This window comes from Enhydra lutris, unplaced genomic scaffold (genome assembly GCF_002288905.1).
Source record: "Enhydra lutris kenyoni isolate GAN:26980312 unplaced genomic scaffold, ASM228890v2 scaffoldscaffold61, whole genome shotgun sequence".
In the NCBI taxonomy this organism is placed as follows: Eukaryota; Metazoa; Chordata; class Mammalia; order Carnivora; family Mustelidae; genus Enhydra; species Enhydra lutris.
In genome coordinates, this window is record NW_019154145.1 from 5578052 (window position 1) to 5604399 (window position 26348).

A 26348-nucleotide genomic window follows, 5' to 3' on the forward strand; every position below is an offset into this window, starting at 1 on the left:
TTTTTTTTTTTTTTCAGAAGTTTTTAATTAAACAATTTCCTTGGGAATGTGCACAGCCACGAAGCCTTAAGCTTTTTCATTAACAGTGATATATCTAATATTTCCACCGAGGATCTTGGCTAACATTGGGTCATTAGAACAGCTGTTTAGAATTGTTGAAATGTTACTCAGAACTTATCTTAGCCATTTTCAACCAAGAAAAGATAATTTTCAGATCTCATTTTGTATAAACATTTCCATACAAATATGAACAATTTATGTCAAGGTCTGGGCTGGAAGACTTCAACCTCAAATTTTGACCCCTCGCGCAAAATAGTTCCAAATATGTCTGGAAAAGACTATAGATTTGTATTTTCCAATTAGCCACATGGGTCAAGTGAGTCTGTGCAAGATGACAAGACACTCTCAGTGTAAAGCACATTTTGGATTCTGAAGATTTTTTATGAGAAAAATAATGTAAACTATCTCCTCAATTTTTATACGAGGATACCTGAAAATTTTAAATTGCACTTGTGGCTCTCATTCTGTTTCCAGGGAAAGCTACTGAAGTTAACAGTCATTCTTGTAATTTGTGATTTTCCCAGGAAAACTGAAGGCATCACGTAGAGAGAGCAGGAGGCAGGTTGGGAGGTGGCAATTTCATTTAAAGAAACAAAACACTTGTCAGAGAAAGACAAATATTACATGATCTCACTTATATGTGGGATCCAAAACAAAACAAAACAAAACAAAATCCCACCAAACTCATAGAAAGGGATCAGACTTGTGGTTCGCAGAGGTAGGGGGTAGGAGGAAGGTGGAAGTGGAGGAAGGTGGTCAAAAGGTACTTCTGCTTATAAGATAAGTAAGTCCTAGGGAGAGAATGTACGGCATGGTGACCACAGCTAACACTGCTGTGCGATATACAGGGAAGGTGTTCAGAGAGTAGATCTTAAGAGTTCTCATCACAAGAAGAAATCTTGTTTTCTCTTTTTATTGGATCTATGTAAGATGACGGATGTTAGCTGAACCTCTTGTGGTGATCATTTCATAGTATACACAAGTCAAACCATCATCATGTATGCCTTAAATGTATACAGTGATCTTTGCCAATTATTGCTTAATAAAACTGGGCGGGGGGAGTCTATCATACTGCTCTGGGAGACCGAGATCTGAACTTTTGTCCCAGGCCAGCTACTTAAATCAGACGTGACTGACTGCAGACAAACTACTTTAACCTCTTTGAGCCTTAGCAGAGTCACTTTTAATAGGAGACTGTCCCCTTCTAACTCTAAATTTTATAAGAAACTCTGCTCTACAGAACCCAACCAATTAGCCATCTCTGTGCCTGCCCCTTGGCTGGAGAAAATCACACATCCAGGCAGGTTGGCCCCTCAAACTCAGGCTGACTTTGCATGGTCGTCAGCAATCCCACTCTTCCTCTCTAACCACCTTGCTTTTCCATCCCAAGATAATTCTCTCACAGGTCCTTTCTCCTCAAAGCCACTTGCGGCCTTCTCTTCTTCCTCCCCCCAACCTTCAGATAACACTGAAGGTAAGCTGTCTCAGGGAAGCTCTCTCATCTGCCTGCCCCCAAATCTACAATCCGCCATCATCACCTTCTCCCTTTCTGTTACAATCGATGAACCGACCATCTGTCTGTTAGAGACCCATCTCCACATGTGCTTTAGACATCATCCCCTCTTGCCAAGGGTGGACTTCTTCCTCCTTGACTGCTTTGGTTGTTGCTTTCTCTCTAGCTTCATCCATCTTTCCTCTCTCTCTAGCAATGGGGATATTCCCATCCCTTTGTTTCACCTCCTTTCAGAGACTGTCCTACTTCAATGAGCTTCAGGTTAATATTCCTGATAATATTAGCACATAAATTGTTTCCATGTCACCAACTCTCAGTGACCGTCAGTGTTGGTCAGTGAAGCAAACACCTCTACAATTTTCTGAAATTTCTTCAATCAAGGGCTCTGGAGATCTCCACAGGGTCCTCATTTTTCTCAACTTCTTAACTGCACTGAACACAACTGAGCCCTTTGCTTTCTGGTTTCTGTAACCTCATGTACTCTTAATATATGAAGAGCCCTATATGAACTCTCAGTCTTTATCACAAGCTCCTTCTCTTCTACCTAACATGCAACTTTAGATTCCTTTGGGGAATTTATATATTTGGTCTACTGGTTCCTGTGAATTCCAAATGCATGTAATATTGTCCACTTGATACCCCCACTTGGATGTCCACGGGCATCTCAGCTAGACTTATTAAGAACTGAAATATCAATTTCTCCTTCAGTCTTACTTTGTTAATGGTTCTGCCACTTCCCCACTGTTCAAGACAAAAACTTAGGCATCATCTTTATTTCCCTCTTTTTTATTTTCCACTTCTAATCCTTTGACAAATCCAGTCATTTCTAACAATAAAATCACCCGAAAACCTGATCACTTTGTTCCCTCTCCATTGTTACCATACTGGAACAAGCCAACAACCTTTCTCCTTGAGAGGACTTCTGCAGTCACCTCTGGTTTTTACGTTCATACCTCAACCCATAATTTCCCCTATATTAGTCATCATGTGGGCTTCCCACTATAGGTCAAATAAAATCCAACCACTTCTCCAGGGTCTTAAAAAAATAAAAATCTAATCTAGGTCCTGCCAAGTTCCCCAACTTCATATTCTATTCACTTTCTTACCCTTGCTGTTCCAGCTGCATGGTCTCATTTTAGTTCCTAGAACATGCTGACTCTTTCCTCCTTGGGGCCTTTTCTGTCTGGAGGCTGCTTCCTCCTGCTGTTCATATAGCTGGCTCCTTTACCCTTAGCTCTCAGCTTAAATGCTCGCCTGGGAGATTCCCTTAACTTAGGTTTATGTAGGTCACTCAATTTTTCTCCATCATCACACCTTGTTGGTTATTTAATATAAATGGAAAAAATACATTGCTGTTTGTTAATTATGTGTTTCCCTAATTTTACAGTAAGTTCTATAAAGGGAAGACCAGGTCTGTTTTGTGCTCTGTTTTGCATTGTACATAGTAGTATAGTATCTTCCATGTATTACATATACACTAAATATCTGTTGAATGAAGAAAGAAAGTATGCCTGACTCTCCAGCTCTGCTTCCCTTCCCTACAGGGTAACATCCAACCTGTCCTTATGCCGTATGTCTTAAAGTTCATTATGAAAGTAACACTTGCCTCTCAACATAAGAATTATACTTCAGTTACATCTCACACTAACCTTGTAAATGCCTGCATCTGTATTTTGTCATCATTTGCCTCTAATTCTTAACTGTCCATTCTAGCTATAGATGCCACAAGATTTGTTCTCATATAATTGACCAAAACTGTTTCCTGGGCACTCTCTATCATGATTTCCTGGAAAAGGTAGAGTCATCAATAGTCTTATTTTGTTTTTCGTACTTATCCCCTGGTTTTGGATCTCAGTAATAATCATTACTGAAGAGGAAAGGGTTTTATGGAGATTGCTGTTCATTGATAAGCTTATGCATTCAAGCTCAGGCAATACTAAAAAGAATTAGTGGGCTGTAAAATTGAATGTTAGGATAAAATGACCATATTCCAGACAGAAAGAGGAACCCGAACACATACCATGGTTTCTCGGCTATTGATGGCTGATCCCGTGCATTTAGCTATAACTTTATCGATACACTTCTTGTGAATTGCTGCATTACACTCTGAAAAGAAATTATTGCAACTTAAGATTTTCAGAAGTTAAGGAACAATGAAGTAAAAAGAATGACAATAAGACAACAGAAAGCCTTCTTACGTACGTCGGCACTGGTAGCCTTGTTTGTTCAGACCCCTGCAATAAAGCACATGTCTGGCTTACTTGGAGGTTTGCGCCAACAGCAGCACCATAAACGTTCAAACAAGATCTCATAGCTTCCTAGTATCACAGAGCATTCCCTGATCAGCAGCCCTGGTCTGTCCCTGGATGAAAGTGTTAACATGTATTGTTGTTTTTTGTTTTTTAATTTCAACTGCTTTGTTGAAAGTCTGATAATTAAATGAGAAACTGTGTTTCTCCTCTCACTTGTGTTTTTTCCAAACAAACATGTAGAGATGAAAATACACGACTGAAAATGCATCACAGGCTCCTAGTAGCAAATTTCCATGTCTTACACTTAAAAATTCATTGTCTCTCTAAGCTCGGTAGACATAAGCAAAGATATCTGTATGATGTGTTGTTTCCTTTTTCTGAGTATCTGAGAATATTTGCAACTACTAAATTCTTGAGCTTAAGACTCATTCCTGAGAAATGCTCATTATTAGAAAGGAAGACAATTCTAATCATTCAATGGAAACAGTTGGTGGAAATCCATCAAAAGTCTATTTGACCTTTAGATTCCCTAGTTAGACTGGGGTGGTGAGTTGATGGATTCTGAAGCAGCCCAAAGGAAAAAACACCCTACCAAGAGGCGAGGAGGCAGAGACCAGAGACAGGAGTCATTTCAAGTCTCTGCAGTCCCATCGCCTTTGCTGTGTGCTTACTGAGGCTTGAACTGATCTCTGTCTGAGGGCTGCTAAGATGCCCAAGAGCCCCGTAAACATCTAAACCCATTAGCTCCAAAGCAAAAGTCTTGCATTTCACACACATTAGTAACAGCACAGTTGGGCTATCAAGGTGGTAGAAGTTTCAACTGTAAAACTGTGCCAGCAGTAAAGATGTTTCCCTCTTCTATCCTTCCCTCTTACCCCGAGTGGCCCCATTTAATCAGAAGCTTAAGTTCTTGAAAACTTTTTCTGCTAGAGCTGGCTTCCTTTCTCTAGAGGAGTCATATTATGAAAATATTGTATAGATTCACACTCTTTAAGCCTCATCCGTCCATGTAGTGCTTATGCCAGCACACTCCCCTGAGGTGGAGCATGCTGGGCATGACAGGTTGAGAGGATCTGACACAATGCACAAGCTGAAGTTTGGAGTGAAATGCCAAGTTACCATACCAGACAAACTCATGGCAGACAGAGCAAAATGTGGGTTGTGGGAAAAAGGTGGCGGTGAACTCATGGCACTTGACATGGTGGACTTTGGCCTGTTTGATGGCTCCTCGGCGGTGATGCAAAGCGAAGAAGCCTTCAGTCTCAAATTCACTCATGTCCTTTGTGTCTGCAGGAACAGGACAAGGGACAAAGTGGGTGGAGGGGATGGGGAGATGGGGAAAAGATGGAGACAGACAAGTAATTAGGCAAGCACTGAAACCAGTAAAATCCCAGGTTCTTATTAAGGGTGGTATAGCACTAAGCTTCTTTCTTTAATTCTAGAATACAGAATTATTGTAGGGTGTATTACTATACAGTCGAAACAATGAGGTTGGATTACTGGCTCAAGCCCTCACACCTCTTTGACTGTGTTAAGCTATCCTCTTTCAGTTTTTAAAACCAGAGGTCAGAACTTTCAAAGTATTTATCAACCTCTCCTATTGTCAATGATGAGTCAGCCAGAAAAAGCAGGAAGTGGTAAATACTTTTTGCCTGTAATTCTAGAGAATAATGTGGTTACTGACAGCAACTTAGAAACAGTTTTTTTTTTTTTTTAAATTTCCCAGGATGCTTTATGTCTGGTGGTTTATGGGCAGGGTCCAGTAGATGGAGGGGAGCTGGCCAGACTTGTGTGTGAGGGCAAAAGAACTTTGGAAAGTTTATGCTTTGGTTCATGATGTCCACAGTGATCAGGTGCACCAGCTATAAATTTATAGACTACAGTCTATACAGTCAGTGTGGAAAAAGCCAGAAATTAATAGTTGACTGCAATTGTTTTTAAATGTCTAGGTAATCCTGGATGTTACCTAGTCATCTAAATCAAATCATCACATTCACATTTCTTCAGTTCATTCTGGGCTCAGAATATTGGTGAAGGTACTATGATAGTCACTGCAATTGCCCCATGCCAATTTAACATATTTCTAAAAGGCTGGTAAAATTCTGAGAATACTAATGATTCCTGTCTGAAGCACAGACTTGAAGAAAACACACAAAAGCAAGGCAATCATGGTTCAAAAGTGTAATGACAACTCCAACATTCAAGAGAGAAGAAAATGGTAAACAAGAGATAAATATAAATGGGAGAAGATATTTGCAAATGACACTACAGATAAAGAGTTCCAAGATCTATAAGGAACTTCTCAAACTCAACACCCAAAAAACAGACAAGTCAAAAAATGGGCAGAAGACATGAACAGAGACTTCTCCAAAGAAGATATACAAATGGCTAACAGACACAAGAAAAAATGTTCATCATCATTAGCCATCAGGGAAAAACATATCAAAACCACATTGAGATACCACTTTACACCAATTAGAATGGCAAAAATTAACAAGGCAAGAAACAACAAATTTTGGAGAGGTTATGGAGAAAGAGGAACCCTCTTACAGTGTTGGTGGGAATGCAAGTTGGTATAGCCACTCTGGAAAACAGTGTGGAGGTTCCTCAAAAAGTTAAAAAATAGAGTTATCCTATGACCCAGCAATTGCATTACTGGGTATTTACCCCAAAGATACAGATGTAGTGAAAATAAGAGCCATATGCACCCTAATGTTCATAGCAGCAATGTCCATGATAGCCAAACTGTGGAAGGAACCAAGATGTCTTTCAACAGACAAATGGATAAAGAAGATGTGGTCCATATATACAATGGAATATTACTCAGTGATCAGAAAGGATGAATATCCAACATTTATGTCAACATGAATGGAACTAGAGGAGATTATGCTAAGTGAAATAAGTCAAACAGAGAAAGACAATTATCATATGGTTTCACTTATTTGTGGGACATAAGGAATAGCATGGAGGACATTAGGAGAAGGAAGGGAAAAATGAAGGGGGGGAGGAAATTATATGGGGAGACAAACCATGAGAGACTGTGGACTTCAGGAATCAAACTGAGGGTTTTGTGCTGGGGAGGCAGGGGAATGGGTTAGCCTGGTGATGGGTATTAAGGGGGGCATGTATTGCATAGAGCACTGGGTGTTATATACAAACAATGAATCATGGAACACTACATCAAAACTAATGATGTACTGTATGGTGACTAACATAATAAAAAATTTTTAAAAAATAAAAATAAATAAATAGAAAAAATAATTATTACTAAAATAAGGATAAGGAATTTAGTGTTGTAACTTTTAATACTATAATTTTAAATAGCTGGAAAGTATCTTAGATTATTTACATTTCTTATATTTTTACAAGTATTAAAAATGGAGGCTTAGCAAGAATAAGAGGCTTATATCTCATAAATATAATGACTTAGCAATATTTAAACTAAATTACTTCCATTCTGGATAAGCAGTGGCAGAGGTATGATGATACTCTTGAGACAAACATCCCTGCCAATGTACTTTATTTTCCATATCTTTAATGGGCCCAGGCTAGAAATACATTGGGTAGATAAAGGGTGGGGGGCATGTGGATAGAGAGCTCTCCCCCAGGAACCCATCCAAATCCCATGCCCCATTTTATGACTAACATCTTCTCTACAGTGGTCCACAGGTCTGTTTTATGGCAACTCCAACTCTCAGATAAAGAGCATTCTGAATAACTCTAAAAAGTTCCATAGATGAGATATAATATTTTGCCCAATACTTTAAGGTTAGGTAATGTAGATCTTTTTATATAGAACTGAGCTGGAAATAAATTAGGTTTGGTGAATGAGGGGTTAAATTCAAGGTCACTGAGGCAACTGCTGTTTTCTGCAAGTTCTGGTATAAGCAGATCTATTTACAACTTGTGACTGGCGTAGTAGGTAGTTTGTCAGTAAGATCTGACTCATTTCTATTTTCGTCCATACGAAATGAAATAAAGTATAAAATTACTTTTAAATTCAGGCAATAGAAGTGAATTATTCGGGGAATCCTAATTTTATTACTGTAAACATTAAATACTGTAAATTTACTATAAATGTAAACATTAAATACTATAAATATTAAATACTGTAAAATTTATTACTGTAAATAAATATATATATGCATAAATGCATATTCTGAACATTAAACTATATAAAACTGTAAATTTTTTAAGATGTCAGAAAGTGCTAGAAATACATTTATTCCCTTGGGACTTCCTTTGATTTTTCTTTATCCTCTAACCATTTTGATCATTACAGGAGAGCAACTATATAAACACTCAGAATTTCTTGAATTCTTCTGGTATTATGTTTTTTTCTGAAGGAATCTGCTCTCTATTGGCTTGAATAAGTTTATTGGTTTTTGTATGTTTGGTTATTTCTTTCTAGCAATAGTTCCTAATCTATTATTTAGCCTAACCTATCACTTGTTTGTAACCAGTCAACCACAGATGTTTCCTGGGCAGCTCAGAGCAAACTTCTATGCCTAATGTTCTGAAGAAATATGAGATGTTATCCCTAACTTCTGAGTGGCTAACAGTCAAGTCAGGAAGACATGGCACTCACACAAAGAACAGTATGTGATGGTTTGGAATGGACATGTTGATATGTACACCCATATTTTTTAGGAGGTAGTAAAAGGGATTACAAAAGAGACCAGGAAGGAACAGTTAAAAAATTAAGAGAAAAACTTCAATAGTATCTCATTGGGTAAGCCAAGAAAGAATGGGCTTTGCAGCATTAGTATAGAGATATCAAGGGAACCAGAGGCTAAGAAAGCGAAATTTGTTTTGAGGAATCATACTCTTGAAGAAAGCAACTTAGTGGGTCTGTCAAAATATAAGCCAGACTTTTAAGGTAAAAAAATATCTTTTTTTTTCAGACTGGACAAGATGGCTTAATTCAGTATGTCTTGGCAATGAGCTGGAAACCAAAGAGAGAAGGAAACATTGAAGATGCTACAGAGCTTATGGTAGGTAACTGCTAGGAATTTGAGGCAGGAGACCCAGAAAGGGAGGGACTGTTTCTGAGTCCACAGAGCAGGAAGCAAGTATAGGGAGCAGCAGCTATCTCTAATGTACAGAGACAGACAGGAGACAAGAGTCATTCCTGGTTAAACTGGGGGCACAGCCAAACTCTGAAAGTGAGAGAAGAATGAGATACCCTTAGAAACTGAGGAGTAGGGTAATTTTGGAATAGCCATTGTATGGGAATAAAAGGAATTTCTAAATTCCAGGGTGAGTCTGCTGAGTAGTTAAATGAACATTTATTAAGTCCCTCCTATGTACATGGCATGCAACCTAGTGCTGGAGTTAAAGAGACAAATAAGACATGGTTCAGCCATTGCCTTCCTGCAAGAAATTTAGAGTCTACAGAGGACAATTATTGCAGTAAAAGTCGGAACATAAACATTCACAGGATGCTATGTAACCAGAGATAAGGAAACTACACCAGTTAAGGCAGGTATAGAGAGGTGGAGGTGAGAAAAAGAGGAAAGTTGGACAGGAAAGTTACTAAAAGATGATTTCTGGGCTGGGTTCTGAAGAATAGATAACTTCTACCAATGAGTGGGAGAAGGTATGGTGGGGAAAAGCAAAAGATGTCCTCTCTAGATGGAAGGGAATGCGCAAGGGTACATTCAGAAAAGGTCCCTGAGGATGTGTGTACTCCCAGAGCATGTAATATGAAACAGAAAACATCAGTGGTCACACACAGAAGATTTGTAGGTATCAGGTCAGTTTGAACATTTTCCTGTAGATAATTTGCAAACACTGAAAGGCTGTAGGCAGGGGCAAAGGAGGGAAGAGAAGCCTGGCATATTCAGAACAGAGTTTACATAGTTTATTCTGGCAGCACTGTAGGAGAATGTTGGGATTTGGCAAGAGGCAAGGATGATGAAAAGCAGGAGAAAAACTGAAAAATGCTGAAGAGACAACATGGGCAAAAACTGTTGGATTAAGGTGGGAGGTCAAGAAAAGAGAGGCTATAAAAGTTACTTCCAGGTTTCTGAGTGGTTGGAGTAATAATTAACTGAAATAGTGAGTATAAAAGGAATAGGTTACTGGTGAAAATGGTGAGTGTAACTTTGGACATATTGAATTTAAAGTAATACAGGAAATCTACTTGGAAAGATCCACTAAGGGGTTAAGTACATGAATCTGAAACATCAGAACATTATCTTCCAGCAACAGTTTGTAATGGACTCAGCTGGATAGCTTTTTCTAGCAAAGCCTTGGAGGAGAGGGAAGAAAGCAAGGTTTGGGGATCAGAACATTTTTGGCAGAGGAGGGCACTCATGACAGCAGAGTGCTGGAAAGAGCTATGGACTTCAGGCAAGGTAGGGAGTCAAGGACAGATGTGGGCTAACAAAAGGTGTGAAGAGAGAAACCAGGTAAGGGTAGATTCCTGTAGCTAGTGGGTGAAAGAAAGGACAGAATTGACAGGGGAGGAGGATGAGCTCTGAGAGAGAAAGGTCTGACTCTGAGTTCTCAACAGTGGAGAATTCCAAGTGAAAACCTGGTGTCACTGCAGGTTTTTGAATGGATAAAGAAAAGTGTAGGAAGGTGTCAAAATATGAGGTGGGAATGAAGACTAAAGCTGCCAAGACTGAATTGGTAGGAGAGCAAGGGAGGAAGACAAAGTAATCTAACACAGAAATCACAGAATGAGGATTTTGAAACAGAGAGAATGGAGTGATTTGTGTGTGGAGAGCAATAGCCATCTGCTACCCTGTAGAGTAGAAAAATATCGATGCTTCCATAAAAGAGGAGTATTGGAGACATGACATTATCAGAAATGTTATCCACGACTGAATTCTGTATCCTCCCCCAATTGCTTTCTCTTCCCATACCTCCCATTCTTACCACTCCCATTATCATTTTCCTGGTCCAACTATTTTAAGGAATATCATTAACATTTTTCCCTTCATTCAACTTCCACTTTTAAAGAATTATAAAGTACTTCAACTGTTTACTCATAATGGGCATAACCTTTCATCTACACTGCCATGAAATCTTATTTTTGTTTGGACTCTTTCTTTTATTTCATTCCTATAACCATGCCCCAAGACCAGGTTCTCATCACCTCTCCATTGCAAAAATGAAATTTATAGGCTCTCTCTATACCCAGTCTATTTCCCTTTCCAGATCTGTCCCATATTCATTCAGAAGCAATTTCCCCCAAACATTGCTTTCATCATATCATGGCCTGCTCAAGAATGGGACTGTGACTCCTTGTTGGTAACTTTCCTAGATCTACTCACTCCTCTTGCCTGGATTCCAAGCCCTCTGAGATTTGTCTTAGGTTCTTCATTCTGGTTTTAGCAGGTGCCCTATGATCTGCGTACACTGGTCTTCTCACAGTTCTACATCCATTTATATTTTTGCTAAAATATTCATGTTTTCCTCCTAGAAAGCTATCCCTCTTGTCTGCAAATTCAATTATGCCAGTCTTTCAACGTCTACTCTATGGAATTTTCTGAAATGAAGGCAACCCCTATTGATCTCTTGGTTAATCAGTATTTGCGTGGTTTAGGACTAAATTCTTCTCCAATAGTTAGTCTATACCACTTCTCCAATCTAGGCTTAAGTTCCTTAAGTATGAGAACTCATGTCTTGGTTTTCTGAATCCTTCCAAAAACTATTTCTTATAATAAATAAATAAATAAATAAATAAAATATTCTTAAAATAGAATGATATCTTATAGTTCTTGTCATCAATAAAGAATTTTCTAGTTAGGCTAGTCCAAAATATTGTTTCTTAAAAATTAAAGCTTTTAGATATATAAAACTTTTGAAACAGAGTCTCAATCTGGGTCTAGATACAAAAATTTTAAACATGACAAAATTTTATCCTTTAAAAAAAAAAGAAGTCCTGGATTTGGGTAATTACTATCTGTGAAATATCATTGTTTTTGGGCCACCTGATTGTTATCTCTCATTCTAAGAGAAAATTAAGTTTTGAAGCAATAGGATAAATATCCTTGAAATTGTTTTTCAAAGCAGTGTTCTTTGAACCGTTTACCAGAAACACTTAACCCAGTTATTCAGCTCCTACAACCACTCTACCATTTGGCCAACTCAGAAGTAGTACAATGCTGGGGCACCTGGGTGGCTCAGTCGGTTGAATGTTTGGCTCAGGTCATGATACCAGGGTTTGGGGATCAAGTCCTGCGTCGGGCTCTCTGGTCAGACGGGAGCCTGCTTCTCCCTCTCCCTCTGCCACTCCCCCTGCTTGTGAACAGTCTCTCTCTCTCTCTCAAATAAATAAAAAAATCTTTTAAAAAATGGCACAATGCCATGTTCTATGTACCTACAGCCTCCACGAGATAAAAGAAAATTTCATATTGTACTGCTACCTCTTTAGGGATCCTTTTCTTCTTAAAGAAAAAAAAAAAGCTTTATTATGGGAATTTTTAAATCCATACAAAAGCTGAGCAAACATGTAATCAATTTCCCAGTATAGATCATCCAGTTTCAATAATGATCGGTCTAAGGCCACTATTTTCCAAAACATGCTATCTGCTATCCACACCCACATACCAATGGGTTATTTTGAAGCAAATGCCTGGTGTTGCATTATCTATAAACATTTTAGTATGTCTCCCTCTCTTTTTTTTAAAGATTAATTTATTTATTTGACAGGCAGGGAGAGAGGCGGAAGCAGGCTCCCCACTGAGCAGAGAGCCCCATGCGGGGCTCAATCCCAGGACCCTGGGATCATGACCTGAGCTGAAAGCAGAAGCTTTAACCCACGGAGCCACCCAGGCGCCCCTTAGTATGCCTCTTAAAGATGAGGACCCATTTTAGGAAACAGAACCACAATACCATCATCCCACCTAGAAAACTAATAGCAATGCCTCCATATCACCAAACACCTGGTGAGGGTTCAAGATTCCCTGATAATCTCAAAATATGTTTGTTTCCCCCCAATGCATTTGTATGAATCTGGACCCAAAGACACTGGATATGTTAAGCCAAAGCCCAGAAAGCACCATAAATCTCTAAACTAAAATTTTCTCTTGGTGTTAAACTAATTTAGGAAAAAATAAAATCAGTTTGTGGTCAGTAAGTACACATATCCATCCTGAGGTTTACGATTTCAGGAGTAGCAGTATTTGATTTGTTTGCACTGCACTTTGATGGCAGAGCACAAATGCAATAGAAGGAATGGACAGACTGTCACAGGCACCAAGAGCCCTGCTCCTAGTCACCTCTGTGACCCATGTCTGTGCGTGACGTGGAAATGACGTTCCAATGCACGTTTTCCTTCCGTTCCTAAAAGGATCTGAGGTGGCTAACTTGAAGCATTATTATTTTGCTATTAGCATTATGAGAAATACTTACCGGCTTCCTATTCATTTTGTATTTTACTGACAGTATGATCTCTTATTTAACACTCATATAGTGACATGTCAACAGAGCCTTTTGTATTTACATGACATTTCCAAACTAAAATAAAGACTGACTCTAAAAGCACTGGGCACATGAGTTCACACTATTGAGAAACTAATGCTATAAATGTTTTCTATTTCTACATTTCTCTGGCCCAGAGAGTAAATTTTCAACAATATTTGAACACCACTGAAAACTTTTGAGAAAACTTCCTGTGTTTCCTTTTCTCCTAATGATTTTCTCTGCTATTGCAAAAGTCAAACAGTTTGCACACAAGGAGAAAGGACACACCCTCCTCACCCACAAATAAGACAAAATGTCACTTACCACTCATTTCCAGAAAGTATCTTGCATTCATTAGCATTCGACCTTGAGGTTTCAGCTCTAACTGATTGAGAGAAAAAAAGGAAATATCAGTGAGAATGCAAAACAAGCTCTACGCTTAATGACACAATAACTAGTGAGTGTGGTGGCTGCTGGAGATTTCCAATGTAGAACCCAAGACTGCCTCCTCCTCACTTTTTACTCATACCGGTTACCATCAAAATAGTGCACCATCCATGCATTCAACCTTTTTTTTTTATTAAAACGCCTCAGCAGCTCATTAATTTTACTTGGAGATCAAAATTTCCATGAGGAAGAAACAAAATTCTAAAACAGGTTCCGTTTGATATTCTTGCCCTGTGCTGGCTCTCATCTGCATGGTTGTGAGCAGGGCGGGTTCAGATCTTCATCATGACAAAAGGATCCGGGGCACTGGGACCAGGTAACAGTAGGTCTTCTGGAAGGCAAGATGGATCCTGCTTTGAGGGTGCCTACCCACATGCCTCTAGGTTAACCAGGGTATGAATTGGGAGCTGTGTTTTTCTTTGGTAAGGAAAGTAAGGAATCTGTCTTTGGGAAATTGCTAGATAATCTACCATGGGAAATCTAATCTGATTAGATTTGTCTAAAAATGGACAAAAATACACATTTCAGTATCATTACATAGAAGAGACCAGAGCAGAGTAGCACTGAAGGGGGAGGATTCAGGTTATCATGTGATGTGACAAGGGGGAAAATGACAAATCCATCTCTCCAAATCCCTCCCTTCTGCAACCCTCAGTTTGTTTCCCAGAGTCCAGAGTCTCTCAAGGTTTGTCTCCCTCTTTGATTTCTTTCCATTCTCTTTTCCCCCCTTTCCTCTGTGGATATTTTTTTAGACAGAGAAATTATTTCTAAGAAAGTGGATTTCAATAGAGCAAGGGGAAATCAAAGTCCAAAGCACCCTGTTGGCCCTTAGACACTATAAATGAAAGTAAACTAGGAAACATTCTTGGGAAAAAAAAGCTACAAATGTAAAAAGGTTGCTTAAGTAAAATGAGAATCTGGAGGTCACCAAGTGCTTATGGCTTTAATAACTGTAGAATACAATCAATCAATCAATCAGTCAATAAAAACTTCAAAGGAATAAAATCAGGAGACACCTAAGCAAGAAATCAAACACAACTTTAAGAGCTATAAATAGAAAACCAACCTGCTTGTCAGGGAAGCCTAGGCAAATAATTTAAAAATTAGTTATCCGTTTGTTAATGGAGAAGGAAATCCAACAGCATGCTCCTTTTCTGTTTGTTTTTTTTTGGTTTGTTTGTTTGTTCATTTTAAAGATTTTTATTTTTAGGTGATCTCTACACCCAGTGTGGGCTTGAACTCCCAAACCTGGCATCCAGAGTTACACACTCCATGCACTGAGCCAGCCAGGCACCCCAAAGAGAGTGCTACTTTTAAAAATTAGGGATTTGGTGACTTTTTTTAAAAATGAGGGGGAGCCTGGGTGGCTCAGTGGGTTAAAGCCTCTGCCTTCGGCTCAGGTCATGATCCCAGGGTCCTGGGATCGAGCCCTGCATCGGGCTCTCTGCTCAGCGGGGAGCCTGCTTCCCTTCCTCTCTCTCTGCCTGCCTCTCTGCCTACTTGTGATCTCTGTCTGTCAAATAAATAAAATCTTAAAAAAAAAATGAGGCAGAAAGCAGAAGATAAATGGGGATGAGTGAAAAGTGGATAACATTTGGTCTAATTAATCTCTTCTCCTAGCTGAGCTAGGTGTTGGCCCCGCTTCAGGCCCTGAGCTGACTGGGGTCTCACGCTCCCTCCCTCGTGTGTAGACCCTTCCACATTAAGCCCGCACCTGTGATGATATTCAGTTACTCAGCCTCTCTACCTGCCTAAGCAGCACCCCCAAACCGAGATCTACCTGCAGGATCATTTCTCCAACCAGACATTGAAGTGCTCCACAGATACTGCTGGCCTACATTTACTAAACATATCCGCGCATGGGGACTTAAAAGAAAAAAATCTTGGTATATGTTTATCTTCAAAGATTACTTTAGTGCCACCAGCAAGGATGTGGATAAATATATCCTCTCCTAGAAGTACTTCTTTTTTTTGAGGTCAAAAATAGAAAACTGACATAGAATTCTAGTTGTTAGGTTTCTGTCATTCCCATTTTGAAACCAGCAACTTCAAAATCTTCTGAGTGGAGTTCTTAGAAATTTGAGTTATAGGAAATGAGAAGTGAGAAGGTAAGATTCTCTCCTTTTGCATAAATGATAGAGCATCTGAAAACATTTTCTGAGTTTCAGATCATTTAAAATCAGTTTTTACTAGTGCTTGTGGTTGCTTTGTTTTTTCATTGTGTGAACCCCAGAAATCTTCATGAGAATTTTTATGCTTTCATATTTCACTCTTTCCTTTAACATTTCTAAACATTCACTACCCACAGTTATAACCTAAGTTTTCAAAAACTTAGTGCAGCAACATGGATTGTGTGTGATGTACACACACAATGTATTTAGTACAAAGTGAACTAAATGAATAGTTACGGCTAAAAAAAATTGACAAGGATTGGCAAAGTATGGAGAGGGAAGACCAAACCTCACACGGATCTTTGCTGGTCTTTTCCCTTATCTATCACCTTATCCAAGACATCTTATCAAGAGATCACATAGATAGATACCTCAACAAATAGTCCACAGCTAGGTTCCCAGATTAAGGGGAATTTGCGATATTTCTGAGCTTATCTTACACTGATAGATCAATAATGACTCTTCATAGCCTAAGAGACCTTCTTCACCTTACACAGGAGTCTAGACATTTGAATATGTCCGTATGTTTGACAGTCCACAAGAACAGTCATTTTCATTATCAAGTCATCAGTGAGTAAGTGGTAGGGAATCTGTTTACTTAAGACGAGTGTGTCGTAATTCCAGGATGACACAGAAACTCTGCTCTGTCTTCAGCAAGCATGATGCTTACCACTTAGTGGTGGGGACACTTTAAAAGAAGCTCACAGCCTGGATATTTACCCATATCTCTGCCTTCCCGTTGTTCTTCCTGCATCGCTCCGCCAGAGAGGAGAGCTCGACGGTAGTTTCAGATATCAGGTCCATGTTCTTGCCCTTCACAATGATCTGCATTACTCTTCCCTTGTTGATGTGGGCATCGAAAGTGCTGTCCCAGGGAGGGTACATAGTTGGCTTTTTCTGGATATACATTTGCCCATTCTCTAGGAACAGAAAGAAATGTTCTCATTACTCCTTTAGCCAACTCTGGGAAATAATTCAACTTCACAGTGGCACCTGCTCCCTCTGTCCTCTAGGATATATAATTCCATTGGGAAGTCAAAAGTAACACGTTAAACAATTAGAGACAATATAGGACAGAATGAGAAAGTCCCAAGGTCTGTATGGGTGATACACTGTATCAGTATCTGAGTGATCACCTTGATACACAAATTGATACACTGAAACTTAAAAGTCAATCTGGTAATTTAAGCTGCAAATAGATGATAATGTCTTGGACTGCCGACGTTCTTTTCTTATTCAACAGTCAGTTGCTTTACTTTGAGCAAATAGAAAGACAATCAGGGGACAAGCCTGCTATACTTGGGAGGTTAGAATGACCTAGGTCCCATCCTCTACATGTCATACACTTTTAAGCCTTCTGGGACTTTCCTCTAATGATCTACAAAGGGTGGACACACAACTAATTAATGTCACTGTCATCTAGTTAAAAAGAGTTGATAGAAAACTACTGTGTGTTCATCTGACAGACTCTATGGCATAATTTAAGGCTTACAGTAAGTGCTCCTTAAAAAGACCTTTAAAATTTTTCCATTTGACATAAATGACATAAATTTAAAAGGTAAAAACCTTTAAAGCATAATGAGCCATTATTTCTTTTCTCTAATTCTCAAGGGACAATACATTTTACACACACCGTGCACCCTATGCAAAAACTAACACGTAACTCAGAGAGGCAGTGGTCTCAGTCCATAGGATCAGGGAAGCAGGCTGTGGACCTACAGATGAGAAAAGGGCAGGCAGGAGAGAGATCTGGAGGTGGCTGATGACAAGGACTGTGGTCAGGGTGATAAAGGGTAGGAAAACCTCTCCAGAACCACCAAGAGATTGGAAAAGAGTCTGTTAGTGTGATTAAGTGATAGGGGCATATCTTTCATCCCCACTGGATTTTCTGTAGTGTTTATTCTTTAATCATTTCAGGAACAGCAAACTGCAGCTGTATTTGAGAGTTGGTTTCTTTTGATAAGCACACTAAGTGGCAGATTTAGCAATTCAGAGATGTTGGGAAAGCAAAAAGGAAAAATCCATTTAAGCAAGGAAACAATGCAGTTCAGACTCCTGATGGCCCCTTCTCTCTGATGCACGATGGCAAAGCAGAACACATGCCTATCATTTGCTAAATTGTCCTTTGGGATGTGTATAAGCACTTGAATAAACAGAAACTTCTAATTTTCCATAAACCTGGCTACGAAAAGGATAAACTCTGGCAAGGTCCAAAGTGGAAGAGGAAGGGGAAGGTTTTGATGGCTTGCTTGAAAAGATTTTACTGGAGATTGGACTTTAAAAAAAAATACCCATGGCAATTCTAATGGCCACAGTAACACTCTATTTCCACAGACAGGAAGCCCCTCTTTCTCATAACTCTTCAGCTGTAACCTTTCTCCGCGCCCCTGCAAGGGACAGAAAGATCTGTGGTGAGGCTCTTCTCACCTTCTTCTCATTCATGAGGTTTGTAATCGCCTAAAAAGAGGACCAGAACTCGGGATCCTAATGACTTTCAGTGAGTTTTACCATTTCCAGAGCCTCCCAGACTCCCAGACTGACAACACTCTGCCCTGTTGGTCCCTGTTCTGTTGACTCATCATGGAGAATGCAATCTAAGACTTCCAAGATGGATACCCTTTTAAATATTGGGGCAGCCACTGTGGAAAATAGTATGGAGGCCTCTCAGAACTTAAAAATAGAACTACCATATGACCCGGTACTTCCACTGCTGGGTATTTACCCAAAGAGAACAAAAACATGAATTTGAAGAAAAACATGTGCCTCTATGTTTATTGCAACATTATCTACAATAGCCAAGATATGGAAACAACCTAAGTGTCCAACAAAACACAAATGTATAAGATGTATACCTAATGGGAGAGAATATATGGCCCTAAGAAGGATGAGATCGTGCCACCTGCAACAACAGAGATGGTCTAGAGAGTATTAGGGTAAGTAAAATAAGGCAAATTAAAAAAAGAAAAATACGCCATGATTTCTTGCTCTTATGTAGGATCTAAGAAAACCAAATTAATAAATACACAAAAAGCAGAATGAGACCTATAAATATGGAGAACAAACTGATGGTTTCTAGAGAGGTGCAGTGGGGAATGGGAAAAATGGGTGAAGGGGAGTGGGGGGTCCAGGCTTCCAGTTCTTGAGTGAATAAGTCATAGGGATGAAAGTTACAGCACAGGGAGTATAGCCAACGGTACTGTAGCAGCGCTGACTGGTGACAGACGGTAGGTCTACTCGTGGTGGGCATAGTGTAACATGTAAATCACATCTGAAAAGAATAGAACACTGTGTGTCAACTATAATCAAATTAAGAAATCTAAAAAAAAAAAAACCCATAAATTCTATTGAAGTAATACTTGAACTTTGATGTGCAGAGTGGTTCCTTTTCAGAACAAAACCAAAACAGAATCAAAAACCAAAACCTCCGAACTCCACAGGCTAACCTTTTGGAAAAACAAAGTCTTCCTTTCTGACAAGGTCCCTTGATCCACATGGCTGATCAGACCAAGTTCAAAGGTAAGGCCAAAAGAAGAAGAAGAAATTTAAAAAAGGCTCTTGGGAGGCAAATGTCAGTGAGACCCTGTGCTTATAGAGAATGGGATCCAGGAGACCCATTAAGTTGAAAGCGGCTTTGAAAAACTCAAGACATTTTACACTTCAAAGGTTTCTGTGACATTTGAAAGGTTTTAGATTGGGAGCAAGTGCCATTCTCACTTTTAATGAAACAGGAGAGAAATCCAGGCAGAAGGGAAATCGAGATGATTCAGACCTTCTCTTCAGCTTTGATGCTCTCACACTGGCTATAGGGGTGGAGTCGATCATAAAGCACAAATCTTGCATGGGAGGAAAAAACTAGCATGGTAGGATCTGGTAACCCAAGATTCTGAGCTGGAAACACCTCACTGGAGGTTCTCAACTGCTGAACTGGGTTCCTCCTCCATCCATAACTGCCACTCCATAAGAGGCATTTTAAGGACTACCCTATACGAAATAACACACACCTCTCTGTCCTCAAGCCTTCGCTCTCCACTTTGCCCTGCTTGGGTTTGCTGCCCAGCACTTACCATTATTCCGAATGTTCCAGTTTGCCCCATGCCTCTCTTACTCTGCTAGAACAGAAGCTCTAAGGAAAAGGCACTTTTACTCTCCCACTCCGTAAACACTTTCTGTGTAAGGCAAATGGAATGGCTCCTATAGTTACTACGAACCTGCACTGCTGTTAATCACATGTCTCTACAACATGTCTACTAAAACAAGAAAGGTATGTAGGGAAATAGAGAAAAGTGGTGAAACGGGGAAAGAGGTGGGATGTAAACTTCCGTGGAGAGGTTTTAGGCAGAACAGGATTACTTTAATTGAATGATCTAAACCCACAAAATGAACCTTGGGATCTGTCACACTTTCCCCCTTACCATGAAGTGCCTGTAAATATTTACATTTGATAAAATATGACAATTCTTTCAGTCATCCAGGGTTTTGTAAAGATATAAGTAAGTGTTCTGAAATCTGGATTCTAATGGCTAATTACATATTCTTTTAACATTTATCTAAGCTTAGCCCAAAGAAGAAATAAGCTATCTTTAGGCTTAATTGTAAGATTATGAAGACTGATCCTATCTGTAATCATTGGAAACAACCAGGGTTAACATTATGGGTCCCCTGTTCCACTTGAGTTTACCAGTAGAGTCTATCAGCCCCATTACCCCCTTGAATCATGTCCTCAACCCATTTCTCCTTTCCTTTGTTCCTTTTGCTTATGTAGAAAAATGGCACAGGGAAATGCAACATGAGGTAGGAAACCAGGGTCTCCTTCCGAGTCTGTCACTAGCTCCTACGCCCTTGAGGAAATACTTGGCTTGGCTGGGCATCAGTTTTCTGAACTGTAAAATTAGACTGAACCAGATGACTCTAAGTTCCTGGAAGGACTTGCCTCATAGTTCACAGCAGGACGTTCCTCCTCCCCCACCTAGAACACCCGCTCGAGCAGCTTACCTGATTCTACGTATTCTTTGACAAGCACAGCACAGTAAGGGTTAACAGCCTCTCCTTGACATGCCTGGCAGGACCCACAGTCAAAGTTGGACAAACCAATTCGAAGAAATGGTGACATGATTGCTCCCTGCAAAATGACAAAAGACAAATGCCATACAATAAGTTATTTTGGTGTCCCATTCCCACGTACCCAGTGCTTTATCACCAGCAGCCCAGAAGCTCAAATGGTTCAGCTATCCATCTGAACAAATGCTTTTACTTCCCCTTCGACAAAGGACATTCCTGGGCTCACCCCAAACCACAGACTGACTTGCTACAGAAAGAGGTTTTCCGGACGTCTGCCTTATTTGACCCCATCAGTTAGAATTATAATTCCACTCTTAATGTAATGGAGTTACATCTAATAGTTGCAGAAAGAGGCAAACAATTTCTGATATTTTATTCTTCTACTATTCAAGTAAGTACCCAAGAAACAAACCACAATAACAAGAAAATAAGTTTAGAAAGGGTGAGTCTATTTTAGTCACAACAGTTAAATATGACACCACAAAATTCTTATACGGGCTATTTATGTACATGACGCACTTGGCTCTGGGCATTTAGCAACTGGACTCTGTTTACTTCAGACATTTCAGAAAGGTCTACCTTCTTCAGAGTCCTGTGAATGTGTATATATGTATGTACATACGCACACACATCTACCTATATATAGAATGAGTCTTTGAACTCTATAAACCACTTAAAAAACCCTAAGTCATTGCCCACCATAAAGTCATTTATCATCTAAAGATAAACAAAGTATACCAATAATCACGCGTACCTGGAGATACAGGTGAACACCATCATAAAGCTGGCTAACAAGTTCTAGGGTTCTAGTCTGATGTTTCATCTGCCATTCCCTCCTTGTCCTTGTTTGGCCACTTACCTCAACCAACCACCACTCCCCCCCACCCCCCAAGTCTCCACTTTCTTTCTTTCTCTTTCTTTCTTTCTTTCTTTCTTTCTTTCTTTCTTTCTTTCTTTCTTTCTTCCTTCCTTCCTTCCTTCCTTCCTCCCTCCCTCCCTCCCTCCCTCCCTCCCTCTCTCTCTCTCTCTCTCTCTTTCTTTCTTTCTTTCTTTCTTTCTTTCTTTCTTTCTTTTTAACCTACTTTTCCATGAGGTCCTATTGATCTGAAACCATCCTCTGGTACTCAGTGAAAAAGTTACTTCTTTGCTTCTCCTCTCTTTTTGAACTGTTTTCTCCTCCCTAATTTTCGTTCAGTCTCTTAAGTAAGCTGAAGGTAAGAAGAACAAAGCAGGAGCTGTCCTCTCGACCTTCGTGTGAAGAAAGTCAGCTCCTCAGAATAGTAAGAGCCCGCATGGGAGCACCAACGGCCTAACTGGAAATCTGGGGCCCATCATCCCAAATCTGGCAGAGCCATTAAAGACCGCTCGTTCTCTGAAATGCTGGTGGTCTTTGGGCATTTTTTGAACCTACAGAGATAGTTTAGGGGCTCCTGATAACCGCTCTTAACTTTGTGAATTCTAAGGAATTCTCAATTTCCCACAGCTTAGCAGGTTTAATTAAAGGAGGCGCTGGTAGAATCATCGTATTAATCAGGTGATCTTAGTCTCTGAAACACATTCTGTATAAGTCAAATGTTGGAACAGCTGCTAGATGACTTCTAGATGTGTCTTTAGGGGCCCCCTTCATGCTCCAAGTTTAGGATTCTTGGACAGGAACTGAGCTAACGATTAAGAGCTCTCTGGAGAATCCTGCCTTGAGAACCCCCTTTCCTGGGTCACATAGGTCTTCTGGATAAATCTATAATTCTGCACTGATCAGGAAAGTTTGCCAAGAACTATCCTCATCTACGAGAGTGTTTACCATGTGTGGACACTCTGAAGATTTCCTCAACATGAGTAAAGGTGAGTAATTAATTTGGATTTGAATCTGGAGGGATCAGGGACTCATGAAGCCCGAGTCACAACCACGGTGACCTTTAGTGACAGCTGTGTCACTCTGCTATTTCCAGGCTGGGTTCAGAATTAGCAGCAGCAGCAGCTCAACATGCACCTGGGAAAGTCTGTCTGGGGAGCAGAGCGAAACCTCTGGGGTGACCAGGGTTTCTGGTACAGTGTGAGAGAGTCGGAGAGGAAGCCTCTCTCCCCCGGCACCTCTTGATTAGACGCTAGCTGACTTCCTATCCCTCTAGCAGTCCAGATTGGCTTCCCTAGCCCCTCACGGATGAGCATTCTGCCGGCTTACCCAATGCAAGCACCTGCTCAATAGCCAAGCCACTGCTCCTCTTTTAACAGGTCCAGTCACTGAGACAGGATCTGACATTTTGACCTCTAGAAGACAGAACTGGCATCTGTGTGCTGAACCTAACATGTTGTTCGCTCAGGGGTGTGTTTTTAAGACAAAAGCAAGCATTTTACTACTGAGCTACTCAGAACTTTTTCCCCTCCTGTAACAGCAACGTGATCATTATGAAAAATAAAGAAAATACACAAAATTGGTAAAAAGTCTCCCCATAGTTCCACCAGCAAATCACTATTATTATTTTGATTTTGTTCTACATGCTAAGCTCATACTGTGTTTATGGGATTATATCTGGCTTTTTATTTTTAATGTTTTACCATAAAAATGGTCCAAGTTGCTGTGTCATCTTTGTAAGCGTCCTTTTAATTCTTGCACAACATTCTAGTGAGAGGCAGCTCCATGATCTGGTTTGCCAATGTCTTATAGTTACATATTTATATGGCTTCCAGATCTTCCATGATAGAAATAAAGCTGTGATAAGGACCTTTTCATAATTAAAAAAAAATTTAGGAATAATGCTTCAGACTAGATCACTAGTCAATATTACTAGATCAAGTGGTATTATTATTTGTAAGTCTTACACATTTAAAGGAAACAATAAAACCTAAAGGCAAAGACTTAGCAGGGAAAATATCTATGGTAAGTACAACGGACCGTAACTAAGCATCATTCTGACATAATAAGTGTACGTAAGTCTGTAAAAGCAAACCAAACAAAAACGACCTATGACCCAAGTAATTAAGTGGCAATGACACAAACTACATGAAATACTAAAAACAAATCAAAACAAACCAACAAAACAAAACAAACCATAATTATAACTAGGTATATGGGAAAATGTTAGGCCTTGTGAGCAACTTAAGAAATCCAAAATAAAACAAGATATGGGACACCTGGGTGGCTCAGTTGGTTAAACGCCTAACTCTTGCTTTTGGCTCAGATCGTGATCTCAGGGTCATGGGGCTGAGCACCGTACGGGGCTCTGCGCTCAGTGGAAACTCTGCTTGAGACTCTCTCCTGCTCCCTCTACCCATCCCCTTCCTGCACTCTCTTTCTCTCTCATAAATAAATCTTAAAAAAAAAGATACTATATAATTGTGTTTATATAACATTCTTGAAAAGACAAAGCTCCTTGGAGAAAACAATGGTTAGCAGTGGTTTGGACAGGGGAACAGGAGACAGGGTATTATAAAGATACAGCATGAACAAGCTTTGGAGAGAAGATGAAGCTGTACTATAGCCTGATTATGGTAGTGATCACAGAAATCTAGATTTAAATTCACAGAGTTATACAGCAAGAACAACCATCAATTTTGCCATATGATCATTTAAAGACCAAAATTTTAAGATATGCTATTGGCATTTCAAGGCATGGACTATAAATTCAGAGGTTATATAGATAAAATGCACATTAGGTACAGATGAATGAATATACATTAGGAAACTAGAAATTCATATAATAAAATAGTAAAATCTAAAGTAATCAAGAGTAGCTTCAATTTACCAAAGGGAAAATGTCAGAGCCTTAAGAAAAACAAATAGCTTTTACTTTGCTATTTAAGCTCTCTGGAAAATTTTTGCATTTTGGAGCAAACAGCAGAGAAAAAATAATATTAGAATTTGATAATGCATTTTCTTTGGGAATCCATTAATACTCAACTCTTGATTTAAACTATAATAATAAAATAAGTTAAAATACTTATAAAATACAACACAATAATATTTTTTACCCATGCAATTAGCAAATATTTTTGAAATGCTCTTACCTACACTGGCAAGGACAACACGAATCATACACTTTGATATAATGCTGTTGTGAGCGGCAGTTTCCACAATCTTGTGGAACACACGCATACCTGCATGTACAGTATGTGTATGTGTATATATGTATATAGAGAGAGCCTAGAAGATCTGTAATAAGCATATAAAGGTGAAATTAACACGGAAGATTTTTGTGGGCTGGTCTTTTGTGCTCAGAGCTTGAGGTTAAGGGAGAAGGGGGATTTCCCTGGGTGCTCAGATAGAAAGGGGAATTGCCTTGTATAATACTACATGTACTGGAATAACATCTGTCAGAGATGCCTTCCCTAGTCTCTCTGTGGAATGCAGATTTCATAAGCGTCCTCTCTGCTGGCCATTCGTGGTGGTCTCCCCCTTTACAACAGACTGTGTGTGTACAGGACGGACCGGCCAGGCTGTTCTGGACAGTGCAGCAGTCAGGTCGCTCTACAGACCTCTCTTCTGAACGACACAGTCACACATTCCATTCCCTCCTGGACAGCTCCTGAGGACCCTCAACCTGCCAGGTCCAGGCAGAACTCTGTCCAGCCTTTCAAATCTGCCCCTTCTATTTTACCAGCTCAGCGGCGGGTACCATGGCTCTCAGCTCAGCATGCAGAGGTCGCATCTCCCCTCCTGCTCCAGAGCCCATTTGCTTTGTTCCTTCCTGCTCCCCTCCCCTTACCTGGATTCCACGTCTCGAAGCAGCTGACCTGTCCCTCTACCCAGTCTTGGCAAGTCTCACTCCCAGGCACGTCTCCATGCTGCAGCCCAAAGGATCCTACTTAGGACTGTGCAGAACTATTACAGTTTCTCCAATGTGTCAAGCTGTTTCACAGCTCTGGGCTTTTAGTAACGCTGTTCCCTCTCCCTGGAATGCCTTCCTATTTCACTCCATCCTCTCTCGTCCCCCCCACCCCACCCCCACTTCCTCACCTTTCAAGTTCCTGCTCAGTCCCTACCTTCTCTTTGAAGACTTTCTTCCCTCTACCTCCATCACCCTCCCTCCAGCACACCCTGCTGGAACCCATTCAGCCCTCCCGGTCCCCACAGCTTCCTGGGCATGGCTGAGACAGCACTTGCCATGTTCATTTGCCATGGCTTGCTCTTTCCCATTTCTGAGTGGGGCAGGTCCTATAACTCAAATTCTCTTTGTCTCCTATTTCCAGCCTCCAAATCTGGGGGACATAGAAGAGCCCCACCAGGATTTCTCCTGCGTAATTCTTAAGGTATTACTGACACTCAGAAGAGGGATATCACTCAAACCATAGAAGTCGCACTGGTTTCATCTGCAAAGTATCTAGCAAACCCCCTTCAGAGTGAGTGCAAGTGGGTGCCTCACTTATGAGACCCAAACTGTGATAAAGGGTTTTCTCTATTAACACATTGCTTTGGACATTTCAGTCGGCTTC

The 26348-nt window shown here is 40.1% G+C and overlaps 1 protein-coding gene across 1 annotated transcript in view; it reads right to left on the reverse strand.

The window, feature by feature from the left end:
- LOC111158618 (protein kinase C theta) overlaps positions 1-26348 on the reverse strand; it is a 180775-nt gene that overhangs the window by 101666 nt on the left and 52761 nt on the right. Inside the window, exons 2-7 of the mRNA XM_022520757.1 lie at positions 20853-20979; positions 16581-16780; positions 13567-13627; positions 4950-5112; positions 3776-3807; positions 3594-3679 (exon numbers count right to left, since the gene is read on the reverse strand). Of these exons, the coding sequence (XP_022376465.1) occupies positions 3594-3679; positions 3776-3807; positions 4950-5112; positions 13567-13627; positions 16581-16780; positions 20853-20970 (660 nt within the window). The 5' untranslated portion in view covers positions 20971-20979. The remainder of the gene's footprint in view (positions 1-3593; positions 3680-3775; positions 3808-4949; positions 5113-13566; positions 13628-16580; positions 16781-20852; positions 20980-26348) is intronic.